Below are 13,284 nucleotides of genomic sequence, written 5' to 3' on the forward strand. Positions count from 1 at the left end.
GGAAGGAAGGAAGGAAGGAAGGAAGGAAGGAAGGAAGGAAGGAAGGAAGGAAGGAAGGAAGGAAGGAAGGAAGGGGAAGGGGAAGGGGAAGGGGAAGGGGAAGGGGAAGGGGAAGGGGAAGGGAAGGGAAGGACTGGAAAGGAGGAGAAGAAAGAAAGGGCTGCAGAGATGACTCAGAGGTTAAGAGCACTTCCCATTCTTCCAGGAGACCCAAGTTCAGAATCTGGTACTTAAGTCTGGTGGCTCACAACTGCTTGCAACTCTAACTCCAGGGGATTTGTCAACCTCTCCAGGCATCCATGACTACCCTCACATACATGGCATACCCTCACATACACACATACATACATAAAAATAAAAAAATAAATCTTTGGGGCTGGAGAGATGGCTCAGTCTTTAAGCTCACTAGCTGTTCTTACAGAAGACCCTGATTCAATTGCCAGCACCCACATGGTGGCTAGTAATTGCGACTCCAATTTTAGGGACTTGGCAACCTCTTCTGTCACCATGAATACATAGGGTTCACAGACATATATGCAGACAAATTTACATATAATAACAATAAATGAATCTTTTTTTAAGAAAAAGAGGAAGAGAGGGGCAACTCTAACTCAAATTAAACTGGGTGTGGGAGTGATTGGAGAGATTTTGTTGTGCCCTCTACACCTACCCTACCTTCCCTAAGGAAACTTCTGTTACTAATTCTGTTCCCAAGATGATTTTCCTATAGGGATGCCAATAGCTTTCTTAGGATCAATTAGTAAATTGGACTCTTGTGACTTGATCAGCAGCAAGATGAAAATGTAGACTCAAGTTCTTGAACTTGCAAAATCCAAAATGAAGCCTGACCAGCTCCTTTAATGATCCCCAATATGGATATTTCCCTGAATCATTTTTTTCATATACAGGACAAAGTCAAGAAAACAGACAATGGTGGACATTATGTGTAGACAGCCTACAATAAGGGGGAACTAAAGTCGCCCTCTGAGAAGGGTAGTGATAGCATTTACTGATTGCTTATTATGCATCTGACCCTGTTCTGGGCACTTCCAATGTGGATATGTCTCATTAGATGTCACAGCATTCCTCTGCTCTGCATGTTGCTATGTCTACCTTAAGATAGGAAAGAAACCCAGTCTCAGTGCTGCTAATTAGAGATACAATGCTTCTTTTTGATGCAGAACAATAACAAAGAGTTCATAGCCTTGTTCTTGCCAAAACAAATGCTTCAAAGCACAGCTCCATGCCGATGAACACGGTCAGCTTACAGTATGGATCTTGAGTACCCTCCATGAGCCCATGGCCTGATCCCCAGTTCAGAAATTTCAGATGTGATAGAAAGGTTTTGGGAGGCATTCAGGTCATTGAGAATGTGCCCTAAAGTGGGATTTGGGGACCTAGACCATCTTCTCCCTTTTTGTTTCTAGGTTATAAAATGAGAGGTTTTATTAAACCATAAGTTTCCTACCTTGATATGCTAGCAATGGGACCAATCTATTATGGATTGAAATTTCTTAAATAGAGCTGAATGAACCTTTCTCTTCATATGTTAACTTAAGCATTTGTGATCATGACATAAAATTGACTAACAGATATGGGTAGGGTGAATGGTCAGTTTAGAACTGGTGTTGGTTTCATCTGCCAGGCCGTTCAAAGGATGGGTGAATCCAATGACTTTTATTTTATTTTATTTTATTTTATTTTATTTTTGGTTTTTCCAGACAGGGTTTCTCTGTGTAGCTTTGCACCTTTCCTGGAACTCGTTTTGGAAACCAGGCTGGCCTCGAACTCACAGAGATCTGCCTGCCTCTGCCTCCTGAGTGCCGGGATTAAAGGTGTGCACCACCACCGCCCGGCAGACTATTTTTCAGATTAAGGTAGAACAATGCACCATCTCACTGACACCCCCACCCCCACCCCCACCCCCCACACACCTTTTTTAAAAAAAGATGAGGTCTCACCATGGAGTCTTGGCTGGCCTGAAACTTGATATGTGGACCAGTTTGACCTCTAACTCACAGAGATGCACTTGCCTCTGCCCTGGGAGTGCTTTGATTAAAGATGATCACACCTGGGCTATGCTTTTGTCTTCTTCTTCTTCTTCTTCTTCTTCTTCTTCTTCTTCTTCTTCTTCATAACTTTTTTGTTTTAAAGATTTATTTATTTATTATGTATACCGTGTTCTGTCTGCATGTGTGCCTGCACGTCAGAAGAGGGCACTAGATCTCATTACAGATGGTTGTGAGTCACCATGTGGTTGCTGGGAATTGAACTCAGGACCTCTGGAAGAGCAGCCAGTGCTCTTAACCTCTGAGCCATCTCTCCAGTCCTGCTCTTGTCTTATAAGTGTTAATACTAGTGTACTGAGCAATACCCAGCTTCAGTCGAGGGGAGCATGGACTATCTGTAGGATGTTACTCCTCTCTTCCTGTCTTCTCTCTTAAGGAAATAATTCAATCAAGACACATAACTGAAGAGAAGTTTATTTAGCAAAGCAAAGTACACTCCAGGCAAATGTGAAGCAGGCTGACCAGAATGGAGAGCAATAGCCCATTGGATTCTGCATTGTGGATTTGTTGTTGTTGTTGTTGTTTGTTTGTTTTTTGAGACAGGGTAGTTTTAGTGCCTGTCCTGGATCTCGCTCTGTAGCCCAGGCTGGCCTCAAACTCATAGAGATCCACCTGCCTCTGCCTCCCGAGTGCTGGGATTAAAGGCATGCACTAGCACCGCCCGGCTGCATTGTAGATTTTTAAGAAGTTCCTTATAGTCCCCTCCTCTTGTGGTATCATTGCTCAGTTTCTTTCTTTGAGTACCACCTTCATGTCATCCTACTCTACTGAGTATGCTCCAAAAGTGAAGGTGTCCTCGTGTTCCTTTTAAGTTTTCTCCTTCTCAAGATGTTCTTTAGTGATCATGTATGGTCGTTGGGAAAATGCCATGGTGCCTTTATTTCTGATAGGATAGGAAGAACCTATTTGCAGCATCAAAGATGTCAAGCTACAAAGGGCTATTTCAACCCACAGAAAACCCAGCTACCAAGAAACAGTTGTAGTTTCCTGGGTTAGCACAGGTGTAAGTCTCTGCTTACCCAATCAGCTGGTCTCTAACTGCAAAAGAGATGGACACCTTCCATGCTTCTGCTCACGGTAACAGAACTAGGATGTTGGAAAAATTCTTTCCCTAGGGGGACATTAAACACCATCTACCCCCCTCTTCATAAGATCCCAATGACAAACCAAAGTACAGTTCCACCAACGTTCGCCCTGGGGAACCAATGATTTTATGGGGCTTACTTACAAAGCATGAGTGAGAGGCGACTTGTAAGAGCATGGGTAACTCCAAAGCTGCCACACTGGATAGTCTTTTCACCAAGCACAGATGATGGCTTCCCCTTAGCTGCATAGATGGAGCTTCTCTTCAATGAACATCCCCCAGCCTATATATGCTAACCCTCCTGAGGCCAAGTGCAGCTCCGGCAGGATTGCATACAAATGGCTGGAAGGAGCAACTAGAATCGCAGGTGTAGGTCTAACGACCCTCCCCTTACTTTCTCTTTCTATGAAAAGGTGTCAGCAGTCAACAAGTTGTATTCAGATGGACTCTTGAAAGCGGGCACAGCTTATCTGATGTAGATGGTGGCTGTTTTGCTCAGAGGACTGACTTTTATAACATAAGGAGCAGAGGATGCTCTGACTGAGCAGAAGTCCTGAGCAGATGTATCTTTAGATATGGACAAAGCCTGTCAATGACTCCAAGACCAATTAGTCCACAGAAAATTGGCAAAGCTGTTACCCACATGGGCCAGGCTTAAGAGAAATGTCTTGAGTTTTTCTTGGGAGTCTGTTTTTTGTTACTGTTTTTTTTCCAGACAGGGTTTCTGTGTGTAATAGCCCTAGCTGTCCTGGAACTAGCTCTGTAGACCAGGCTGGCCCAGGACTCACTGATCTGCCTGCCTCTGCCTCCAAAGTGTTGGGATTAAAGGTGTCGGCCACCCCCACCCCAAGGGATCTGAGTGTTTAAGAACAATTATCAGTCTATGTAAAGACTAGCAACTGCAGTTTCCTCCTCCAGGATATTTACAGCCTGAGACTGCGGCCTACAGAGAGACCTCCTACAGAGACTAGCTAACTCCTCCCTCTGAGCTGTATCTAATAAACTTGTTCAGATTCCAGGTGGCAGTGATGGTGCTAGCCTTAGAGACTCCCGCCCGATCCCAGATTCAGTGTAGGAAGTCATTTTCTTCTTTTCCTGGCTGACCCTAGGCCAAGGGTTCCAGGACCCAAGTCTCTTGGGATGTGGCAGGGTATGACTACAGAAGGTGTGTATGAATTAACTGTATTGAAACGTCTAGGGAACAAAAAGGATACAAAATTCAGGACTTGTTTTATAGGACAAAGCCAGAAACATAATACACTGTCAATGAGTGTTTGTTGAACAAATGAATGCCATTCAACATTGCCCTGGAGTCTTCTGGTATCTATCTAGCATGTGTTCTTTCCTATCTCAGTCTGAAACAACTTCAACAAAGTTTTTTTTTTCTCAGAAGCTCAGTTTGGCCTTGATGACTGTCCTACTTTTAGTGCTGTGATCAAAACGATGACCAAAAGCAACTTGGAAAAGAAAGGGTTTATCTGGCTCACAGGTCCCAGTCCCAGTTAATCACTGAGGAATGTCATGGCAGTAACTCAAACAGGAGCAGAGGCCGAACTATGGAGGGAATTTTCTGGTTTGCTTCCATGCTCATATTCAGCTACCTTGCTTATGTCTCCCTGTACCATCTGCCTGGGGTGGCATCACCCACAATGGGCTGAGCCATCCCACATCAATCAACATACAAAATGTCACATAGACATGCCTACAGGTCAGTGTGATGGAGGCATTTCCCCTTAAGAGGTTCCCTCCTCTCAGGTGACTCTGTTTTTGACTTAAGTTCACAAACAACTAATTGGCACAATGACTTACTTCATGGAAGGGGGGAAGCATTTAGGCCATGACTGTCAAATCTCCCATTACCAAATTATACATTTACCTTCATCGGGACCCATAGTTTATAGACTCCCTCCAGTTGAAAGAAAAAGAGTGTACCCCTCAATTAGACCAAACCTCTTGTGTTCTGGATGCTATCTTCTCTGGCCTTCTCAAGGACTTTTCTCCTGTGTTCCTTCTGCATCATAATTTCTCTCTGTATCATTTTCATGCTTATACGAACACGCTCTCTGGTTTTCACCACTTTATCCCACACCCTGGGCTCCAGCCACATGGGCTTTGTCATTCCCCCTTTCCTCTCTGTTCTTCCTTGCATTTCTTTCTTGTCCCCTCCACCCAAGACCTGGAACTCAGATCCTCCTGTCTCAGTCTCTCCCTCAAGTGCTGTGATTACAGGGGCTTTGTCGTTATTAAACGAGAAAAACAAACCTCATGACTTTTGTATTTACGATTTCCTTGCCTGGGGAACTCTGACTTTTGTGTGTGTTTGTTTTCCTTTAAATTTATTTTTAAAAAAATCAAATTAGGGGCTAATGCAAGCAAGTAAAGGCACCTGCCACCAAGGCTGATGACCTGAGTTGGATCTTCAGAACCCACATGGTGAAAGGAGGGAACCAACTCCTGTACAGTTGTCTTCTGATCACTACACTGGTCACTGTGGCACACAGGCACTCACACACACCTCAGTTCCCCAAGTAAATAAATCTGTATCTTTTTAAATTTACTTTGTTTGTTTGTGATTAAAGGCGTGCACCACCATGCCCAACTTGTTTGTTGTTGTTGTTTGTTTTTCTTTTGATGAGGACCCTGCTGTGAGCAAAGCAGCTCAGGCTGGCTAGGGACTTCAGAACTACCTCAGGAATGCTGATATTATAGCTTCTTTTCTTCTTCTTCTTCTTCTTCTTCTTCTTCTTCTTCTTCTTCTTCTTCTTCTTCTTCTTTCTTCAATTCGGCATCTTCTAGCCTCACTCTAATCGGTGCTAATATTGGGATGTGCTACTGTGTTCTGCGTATTTTTTTTTTCCCGAGACAAGGTTTCTCTGTGTAGCCCTGGCTGTCCTAGAACTAGCTCTGTAGACCAGGCTGACCTCAAACTCACGGAGATCCGCCTGCCTCTGCCTCCTGAGTGCTGGGATTAAAGGTGTGCGCCACCACTGCTGGGCTCACCCGGCCGTTTTTTGAGTCTTTAACCCATAAACTTTAGATATTGGTAGATTTTTTTTTTCAGGGCGGTGGTGGCGCACACACCCTTTATTCCCAGCACTCAGGAGGCAGAGGTAGGTGGACCTCTGTGAGTTTAAGATCAGCCTAGTCTATAAAGTGAGTTCCAGGACAGCCAGGGAGAAACCCTGTCTCGAAACCCGCCCCCCCCCCCCAGTTTTTTTTTCTCCTTCTTCTAGTAGAAGATCAGCCATATTTTGGCTGATCTTTCTCCAGCGACTAGTCATGCCATTACTATTATAAAACAAGTTCCCTTGAGCTTGTTTTCAGTTTATCCTCGAACCGGGGATGCTTTGCTCCAGGCTTCATTCTGGGATGCCTCTCCCTCGCTCTTCAGTTCGCAGCTCGGCTGACATCTCTCTCATATCTCGATTGTCTCTAGGCCCTTTGCGCTCCTCGACACTGAAGGGCCTGTGGAACCCAGGGCCGCTAGAACCTCGTCGTTGCTAGGCTGTTGCTAGGGCGGCTGCGGTGGAGACTTCTGAGAGGACCAACGTTCAGCGTCCTAGTGACGGAATAAAGTTGGCGCCAGCGTCGCCAGGGAGCGCGTCACTATTCACGGGCGGTCGGGGGCGGGGCCAGGCGGAGTCACGTGGTCTGGTTGCCTACGCGCTGCTGGGCCGTGGGAAGATGGCGGACGGAAAGGGAGACGCCACCGCCGCCGCCGGGGCCGGGGCCGGGACTGAGGCTCCGGCGGTCGCAGGAGCCGGAGCCGGAACCGAGACTGAGTCCATGGCTCGGGGTCATCGCCCTGCATCCCCCGCGCCGGGAGCCCCGGGCCTGCGACCGTGTCTCTGGCAGCTGGAGACCGAGCTGAGGGAGCAGGAGGTGTCCGAGGTCTCATCTTTGAACTACTGCCGGAGCTTCTGCCAGGTAAGGGGCCGACTCGCTGGCCGAGGGTGGAGGGGCGTGGAGGCCTGGGGAAGAGCCCCCGGGTCGGCCTGAACAGCAAGGGGCTAGTGGAGGAACCGCCACCCCCGTGTCTCGCCGCGCCCCCGGGCCGGGCAGGCCCAGCGCTGCCACAACCCTGACTTCAGTCACTGCCGGGGCGGGTTGCGCTGGGCGGTACTGAGAGCCCAGAGAGCTCCCTGGAAGGGCTGTGCCTTGTCGCTGTTGCCTGGGTCCTGGCCGGGTGGTTGGAGCGCCACTGCCCCCCTGAGGGTTCGATTGCCAGTTCGTGCAGGGAGACGCGTTTTTTTTGTTTTTGTTTTTTGGGGTTTTTTTTCTTTCTTTTTTTTTTTTTTTTAAGTAGTGTGCTGATCTCTAAACTGGAAAGCCCTGGTTTTTCTGAATAATCAGGAGAGGTGGGCTAGGGCCAGAGACTTATCTTTGGAGTCAGCATCTTTTGACTTCCCAGAGATACGACGGTTGGTTTTGGATGGCTTCTAGAGCTTCCGGATTAGGGATTACTGAGCCGTTTGGTTGGTTGTGTTTTTTTTTTTTTTTTTTGCTATTTTGGGCGGGTATGAAGCTATGTTTATGCCATTCTTTGGCCTGTTTGGTATTCATTTGCGGATTGTGCTACTGGAAATGGGGCCGATGAGCCCTGTAGTGGAGATGAGACTGTGAGTAGAAGAGGTCGGGCGAGAAATGTAGAGAATGGCCTATACATCTGGCAGTCAGGTGATTGGTCATTTCTGTGCGGGTCCCAGTCTGTGGGGCTACATGCTGACCGATGTATTAAGTTTGGTCTCCATGATCATATTGCAATTTTTTTTCCCATGTTTTCAAGTACCTCACAAGTGTAAATGCTTGCCGTTTTTGTTTTTACCTCTGGTTCTTGCACTATCAGGTTTCGGTCATCCCTTTGCTCCTCATTTGGCATACCTTAGAGAATACAAAATAATTGAAGTATGTAGGTACGTGGACTCTTAATGAGCAGTTGAGTGCTGAAAAAATTGTGGAGTTACAAAGTTGTAGTTGGGGTAGGGAGCAATTTGCTCTGTTAGTCCTGGACAGATTTAAAGTTATCTTGGTTGATTGCTGTGCGTATCCACTCTGACCCAGAACCTTGACTATTTGGAATTTGGCTCTGCTAATCCTTTCTGTACATTAGATCATTCCAGTTCTTGTGTGTGTATAATTTTCAGCGTTTCCATTATTGTGTATTTTACTAGTAATCATTCTTTTTAGGATAGTCATTTATTCCACAGATTTTTGCCAACCCTTAGAATGGTGCCAGGCATTTAACCAAGTGTTGAGGAAACGTGAATAAGACTTACCCTTGATGAGAAATCAGTATTTGCAGAGCTTGGTGGTGAATACCTGTAATCCCAGCACTGAGGCAGGAAGATCTATGCGAGTTCAAGGACATCCTGGGCTTCATAAAAGGCTTCCAGGCTAGGCCACAGTATGATATTTCTTTCTCAAATACACATTTCACCACCCCTCAAAAAGAAAGAACAGTATTTCCAATGCAATTTTGGTAGTGATGAGGAAAAGTGTCATACAGAAAGTATGTGAGGGGACATCGTAGTAAGAATGACAGAAAAAAGATGGCTGCAGTGGGAGCGGTCACTTTGAATAGGGTAGGCCCTCCGACTTAAAGGATATAAACGAATCATACGAAGGCCTGGAGCGCGGGTGACAGCGTTCTAGTGCGGGAGGTAGAGCTGAGAAGGAGCACAGAACACTGTGGGACAGGATGGAGTTAATTGCAGGGAGCGTGGGGGTAGGAAAACAACTAGGTTTTCAGTACAGCTTTTGAGCTTGAGTTACCTACCATCAAGTATAACAAGTGAATGTACATAAGTATTCTGGAAAAATGTGACCATGAATTAGGTTGACAGAATAGCTTTCTTGGTTCCACTTTTTTTTTTTTTTTTCCTCTTCTTTCTTTCTGTCCTCTGTGTAGCCCTGGCTGTCCTGAAACTCAGTAGACCAGGCTGGCCTTGAACTCCATCTACCTCTGCCTCCAGAGCACTGAGATTAAAGGCAGGCACCACCACTGACTGGTTTTGGTTCTACATTTGACAGGCAGAAAAGAAACACTTCACTGTATGACTGAGTGGTGAGGATGAGAAGCTGAGAGCATATAATACATAAAGATTGGTGATTAGTAGTATGTTATCATAAAGGGCTGACCTATGCTCCTGCTGTGTTTACAACTACAAATTGTTTTCATCAGGTGTTTAGAAATGTCATCCTAGCCTGGATGTGGTAGTACCTACCTTTAATCCTAGCACTCCAGAGGCAGAGGAAGGGGGCAAGCAGGCCTCTGTGAGTATAAGGGCTGGCTTGGTCTACATGGGGAGTTCCAGGCCATTCGGGTCTATACAGTGAGACCCTGTCTCAAAAAGAAAAGTGTTCAGTCAGGCGGTTGTGGCGTACACTTTTAATTTCAGCACTAGGGAGGCAGAGGCAAGTGTCTGAGTTTGAAGCCAGCCTGGTTTACACAGCAAGCTTCAGGACAGCCGGGCTACACAAAGAAAACCTGTCTCGGGAAAAGAAAGAAGAGGAGGAGGAGGAGGAGAGGAAAGGAATGTTCTAAAGACTTAGATTCTACCGACAGTTGTAGCATGCTGTTAATTAACATATAAGAAACAGGTGTATCTCTAGCCAGGCGTGTGATCCACACTTTGAATCCTGGCGCTTGGGAGGCTGAGGCAGGCAGAGGAAGGTGGAGGAAGAGCAGCCAGTGCTCTTAACTACTGAGCCATCTCTTCAACCCATGAACTCTGGGTTCAGGGAGGCTCATCAGAGACCCTGCCTGGGTATAAGGTGAAGAACAAACAAAGAAGATAACCCCAGCCTTCAACTTCCATTTGGAGAAAGAGAACATTCCCAAAAGTTATCCTTTGACTTCCATGGTACCACACATCTGCACATAAATGTTTTTAAAAAGTAACTTTAAGGAGAAGATTAATGCTACACTTTTTGTTACTGTTGAAAAATTGATGATGTCTGTAGATTTTTATTTATTTATTTATTTATTTATTTATTTGCTTTATTTGGGAAACCAAAATTCTCACAGTCTGGGTCAGCAAGGTGATTCAGTGGATAAAAGTGCTTGCTGCCAAGCCTGATGACCTGAGATTGACCCTGGCTACCCACATTGTAGAAGGAGAGGTCCTAATCCCTCAGGCTTTCCTCTGACCTCCGTATGCACACTCTAGCATGCCCCTCAATGAATGAATGAAGGAATGAATAAAAATTTTAAAACATTTTGACAGTCTTAGAACTGGTGGCACTATTTGTAACCCAAGTTTTGAAAGCTTTTTAATTAAACTTCATTTAGCATACATGAAATTAGCAGTCAGGTGATTATACTGTAAGAATACCAAAGTAATTTTATGAGTAAACATGTTTCACACTTTTAAATTCTAAATTTATAGTAACATTGCCGATACTTTTTGTTTGCTTGGGGGTTTTTTGAGACAGGGTCTGACTGTGTAGCCTTGGCTTATTAGACCAGGCTGTCTTACAACTCAGAGAGATAATGCCTGCCTCTGCCTCACGAGTGCTCAAAATAAAAGGCTCTATCACCATGTCCAGCTCAACTTCATAGTTGTTTTTTTTTTAATGGTTAAAATAAGTACTGCATATATCTTTCTGGATTCATTACCAAGTAAAAGGGTTCTGAGTCAAATAGGCCATACAATAATTAGCTCTCTGTGGGCAGAGTGTGCATTCCAAGACTGTTGATGTTCTGCAGCTACTACGAAGCTCTTTACATACTGTTCTCCCCCACCCCAGTATTTACCCATGGGTCAGATGAGATGGCTCTGTGAGTAATACCGATGGCTGCAAAGCCTAATAACCTGAGTTCAGTTCCCTAGAACTCACAGTAAGAGAGAGCAACTCTCCAGAGCAGTTCTCTGACCTCCAACAAATTCACCTTGGCATGTGCTCTCACTAACACCAATAAATAATTAGGCTTACTTTATAAATCAGACATAGTAACACCTTATCATAGAACTGTAACAACAGTATGCTGCAGTGAAGGTTGTATGAATGTTGTTTCTTTCTCAAGGTATCTTAGCATGTATCCTTCCTGTGATGATGTGAGATGACAAAGTTTCTAAGAGAGGAAATGAATTGAAAGATGGACTTATGGCTGACTCATTAGCTTTAAGCTACTATATAAGGATCACTTGAGCACAAGCTCCATAATAACTGAGCTGGTTACTCAGTAACACTGTAGCATGGATATCTTGGACAGAGGGATATTAATGTCCCTAGTGGAATAGAGATGGGTGGCCCATGATTTCATCACGTTTCTTAAATCAGTGTGCCATGCCATTTAAAAGTTAATGCATTACCATTTGGGGACTTTTCCATTTGATACTTTTGACTAGCCAAAAACGTAGAGGGGGCTGCCAGTCTTTCTTCATTTAAATTAGCTCTGTGGACTTGGATGTGGTATTTTCTTTACTCAATTTGCTCATTTGCAATTTGAGCAGTAATATAGTATATTTATTGTGTTTTGAGTAAATACATTGTGAAGACTAAGACAGTCTTTTTTTTTTTTTTTTTTTTGGTTTTTCGAGACAGGGTTTCTCTGTGTAGCTTTGCGCCTCTCCTGGAACTCACTTGGTAGCCCAGGCTGGCCTCGAACTCACAGAGATCCGCCTGGCTCTGCCTCCCGAGTGCTGGGATTAAAGGCGTGCGCCACCACCGCCCAGCCGACAGTCTTTTTTTAAAAAATGCCTTGAGTTGTGTGAGTTACCCAGATTTCTTAGCTTTAGAAGGAAACATCTTTACAGCTCCAGCTTGGATTTTAGCTCTCATCTAGCCAGTCACATCATACTAGTCCCTCTTTTCAGGTGTGTTTTTTGTTAGTGTTATTTGTTTGTTTGCTTTCCCGAGACAGGGTTTGTAGCCCTGGCTCTACTGTCCTGGAACTCATTTGTAGACCAGGCTGGCCTCAACTCAGAGATCTACCTGCCTCTGCCTCTGTCCCCCAAGTGCTGGGATCAAAGGTGTGCGCCACCACTGCCCGGCTTAGGTGGGTTTTTGAAATAGTCTGCTAGTTTTGGTGGCGCACTTGGCAGAGAGAAGAAGGGGAATCAAGAGTTTGAAGTCAGCCTGGGCTATATTAGACCTTCTCAAAAAACAGAACAAAACATACAAACTGAAAATGGTCTAGGGATGTAAATCAGTTGGTAGAGTGCTTGCCTACTATGCAAGAAGCCCTGGGCATGGTGATGCCCACCTGCGTTAATTAAATTAAATCTCAGGAAGTAGAGACAGGAGGCTAAGAACTTTAAGGTTGGGTTTAGGATGTGATCTTTGGTAGAATGCATCTTAGCTTGCCTGAAGCCCTGGGTTCAATATTCAGAACCCACTAAAATGGGTGTGGTGTACTCAGGATCAGAAGTTCAAGGTCAACCTCAGCTACAAAGCTAGTTTGAGGCCAGCCTAGGCTATATGAGAACCTGTCTCAAAAAACAAAGCAAGTCTGCATCTAATGTTGATGTTAGAGTATTGGGATTATAGGAATGTGTTGTGAATCACCCTGCCTGACTGGCTTTTTAAGGCTGGGTCACTATATATGCACCTGTATATACCAGGTGTGGGACTCTGTGTATACTAGACTGGCCTTTAACTTGTGATCCTTCTGCCTCTGCTTTACAAATGCTAGGATTGCAGGTGTGGGCTAACACAGGAAGTTATTTTCTACCCAGAAGCCTCAATGCTTGACAAGTGTTTACCACTAAGCCCTTCCTGTTGTGTTTGTTTGACACTTAGTCTCAACTGTTCTTTTTCGTGCCATCAATGTTTTAGTTAGCTTCCTCCTATTTGTAATGTTATTTTCACAGATTTCTTGCTTTCTGATTGGCCTTATCTCTGATTTGTGTTCTTTAAAGTTCCTGTAAAGAGTGTCTTGCTTTGTTACCACCACCACCACCACCACCACCACCACCCACACACATATACACCCTTTAAGACAGGATCTAACTATCCTTAACTGACCAGGAACACTATGTAGACCAGGCAAGCCACCTTGCCTTTGCTTCCTGAGTGTGCTGCACAGCTGCCCCAGCAGTCCTATGGCTTCACCCTCTGGAGTGCCGTCATTACTGGCATGAGCCACTGCATCCAGCTCTCTTTGTGTCCTTTGTATTTAATAATTAG

At 45.0% G+C, this 13,284-nt stretch overlaps 1 protein-coding gene across 1 annotated transcript in view; it reads left to right on the forward strand.

Annotated features, from left to right (window-relative positions):
- The first annotated feature begins 6,809 nt into the window (after positions 1-6,809).
- Positions 6,810-13,284, forward strand: part of Rlf (RLF zinc finger) — a 69,142-nt gene continuing 62,667 nt past the window's right edge. Inside the window, exon 1 of the mRNA XM_052716189.1 lies at positions 6,810-7,080. Within this exon, the coding sequence (XP_052572149.1) occupies positions 6,838-7,080 (243 nt within the window). The 5' untranslated portion in view covers positions 6,810-6,837. The remainder of the gene's footprint in view (positions 7,081-13,284) is intronic.

This window comes from Peromyscus californicus, unplaced genomic scaffold (genome assembly GCF_007827085.1).
Source record: "Peromyscus californicus insignis strain IS unplaced genomic scaffold, ASM782708v3 Scaffold_5__1_contigs__length_169319896, whole genome shotgun sequence".
Lineage (NCBI taxonomy): Eukaryota > Metazoa > Chordata > Mammalia > Rodentia > Cricetidae > Peromyscus > Peromyscus californicus.